General features: G+C 63.1%; 1 protein-coding gene across 1 annotated transcript in view; it reads left to right on the top strand.

Annotated features, from left to right (window-relative positions):
* LOC104496312 overlaps nucleotides 1-1,778 on the top strand; it is a gene marked incomplete at its 3' end in the record, with an annotated part of 3,837 nt that overhangs the window by 1,336 nt on the left and 723 nt on the right. The window contains exons 2-5 of the mRNA XM_010139404.1: nucleotides 284-343; nucleotides 605-697; nucleotides 819-991; nucleotides 1,699-1,778. Coding sequence (XP_010137706.1) covers nucleotides 284-343; nucleotides 605-697; nucleotides 819-991; nucleotides 1,699-1,778 — 406 coding nt within the window. The remainder of the gene's footprint in view (nucleotides 1-283; nucleotides 344-604; nucleotides 698-818; nucleotides 992-1,698) is intronic.

Genomic DNA, 1,778 nt, shown 5'->3' with positions numbered 1-1,778 from the left:
CGGGGTGACTCTGCCTCCCTTGCAGACGTCACCCCGACAGCCACCCCAGCAGTTGGGGTGCCCTGGGGATGTGATATCACAGGGCTCATGTCAGCATAGTGGCAGGTCATGGCATGATGCTGACTCTGGATCTGGCCCTGGGAGGGTGTCAGTCCATCAGCATCCTTTGTATGTGCTACCAGCGGGCTCGTGGAGCTGCTCTTGGCCAAATCCCCACCACCACACAGTGGGGAATGCAGGGACAGTGAGCCCCCGCTCACCCCTGCCCCTCTCTGCTTTTCAGGACAGGACTATGTCTTCTCCCGCCCACCCCCTCAGTTCGGCTCCATCTACCACGTCCGAGGTAATGGAACCCTGCACCTCCCTCTGCCTGGGGTGGAGGGGGGCAGAGGATGCTCAGCACCAGGCAGGACCAGGCCATCCCAGTGCCAGACTGGGGCAGATTCCCTCAGCCAAGTGCCTCTCCCTGACCCAGCACCTGTGGGGACAGCAGCTTGGTGGGCTGAGGGTCTGCATGCTCTGAGGGTGCCGCGGGGCTCGGGGAGGGATGTTGAGGTGCTGAGAACTCTGGGCTGAGCCGTGTCCCATGGCGGGGGCCCCGCAGGCATCATTAACCTGCCCTACGCTGAGATCGAGGAGCCCTTTGAAGCCTGGTACAACCTGACGGGAGACAAGAGCCGGATCCAGTATTACGGGGGTAAGCAGGAGGGCATCCCTCTGCTGCAGGCTGTGCCTGGACCCATGCCAGCTCCATCCCTGTGCAGAGGGAGGACGTGGGCAGGACCACGTGCCTCAGTTTCCCCTTCCCGCTGGCACAGGGCAGGTGGTCACCTACCAGCTGGCAGCGGTGAAGCCCTACGGGATGCAGTACAAGATCACTCCAGAGACCACCGAGAAGGAGGTGAACACCAGGACGTGCTTCCAGCTGCCCGGCTCCAAGGAGGACATGGTCAAGGCTCAGAGTGTCTTCCCCAGCATCGAGGGCTTCAAGGTGAGGAACACCAGAGTCTGGTTCCGACCCACTGCCCAGAGCAACTTCAGGCTCTGGGTGGGGGTGCTGGAGATGCTCCTCTCCATCCCAGGGGTGCAGGGTGCCGGGACAAGCCAGGACATGCCCCTGCACCCCGGGGCGCAGGGAGGGTCACCTCCCCGCCCGGATCAGGGCCGGACTGCCGGCTCCTTTCCCAACCCTGGCAGCCGTGTTGGGACGTGTCACAGCCCACACGAACGCCGGCGTTTCAGGATGGATTGGGCAAGTCGCTGCCTGGCTGCTCAGCTCCCGCCAGCCCCAGCCACCAGCAGGGCCGGACGACAGGAGGGGTGAGCAGTGGGGACAGCAAGCTGTCACCCAGCTGGACACTGAGCCAGACACTAGGGCGAGAGCTTGGAAACACCCAGGACTCACCCAGAGCCTTCTGGAGAATGGGTGCAGCCCGGCCTCACTGCTATAGGTGCATGGTGGGGTGTCCCCTGGGTGTCACTGAGCTGGGTGGGGGTCTGTCCTGTGTTGCACCCCAAATCCTTACCCCACTTTCTGGCTCTTTGCTAATGGCCATGTAGCCGCTGGACCCATCCTGAGAGCCCAGTGTGGGCTGGTGCTGTACGTGCACTGGAAGCACTGGGCTCCTGTGAAGGTGCTGGGTGGGGAGGAGCGAGCACGGGGTGTGATGTCCCCTCTCTGATGCCTTGTCCCCCCAGTTTCTGCGGGAGGAATACTACCAGGGCCGGTACTGTGCCGTCTGGCAGAACGTCACGCGTTGGGCACAGAAGAAGAATGT

This window comes from Buceros rhinoceros, unplaced genomic scaffold (genome assembly GCF_000710305.1).
Source record: "Buceros rhinoceros silvestris isolate BGI_N320 unplaced genomic scaffold, ASM71030v1 scaffold21227, whole genome shotgun sequence".
Lineage (NCBI taxonomy): Eukaryota > Metazoa > Chordata > Aves > Bucerotiformes > Bucerotidae > Buceros > Buceros rhinoceros.
The sequence above is the reverse complement of the archived record's forward strand: the minus strand, read 5'-3'. Positions and strand labels throughout refer to the sequence as shown.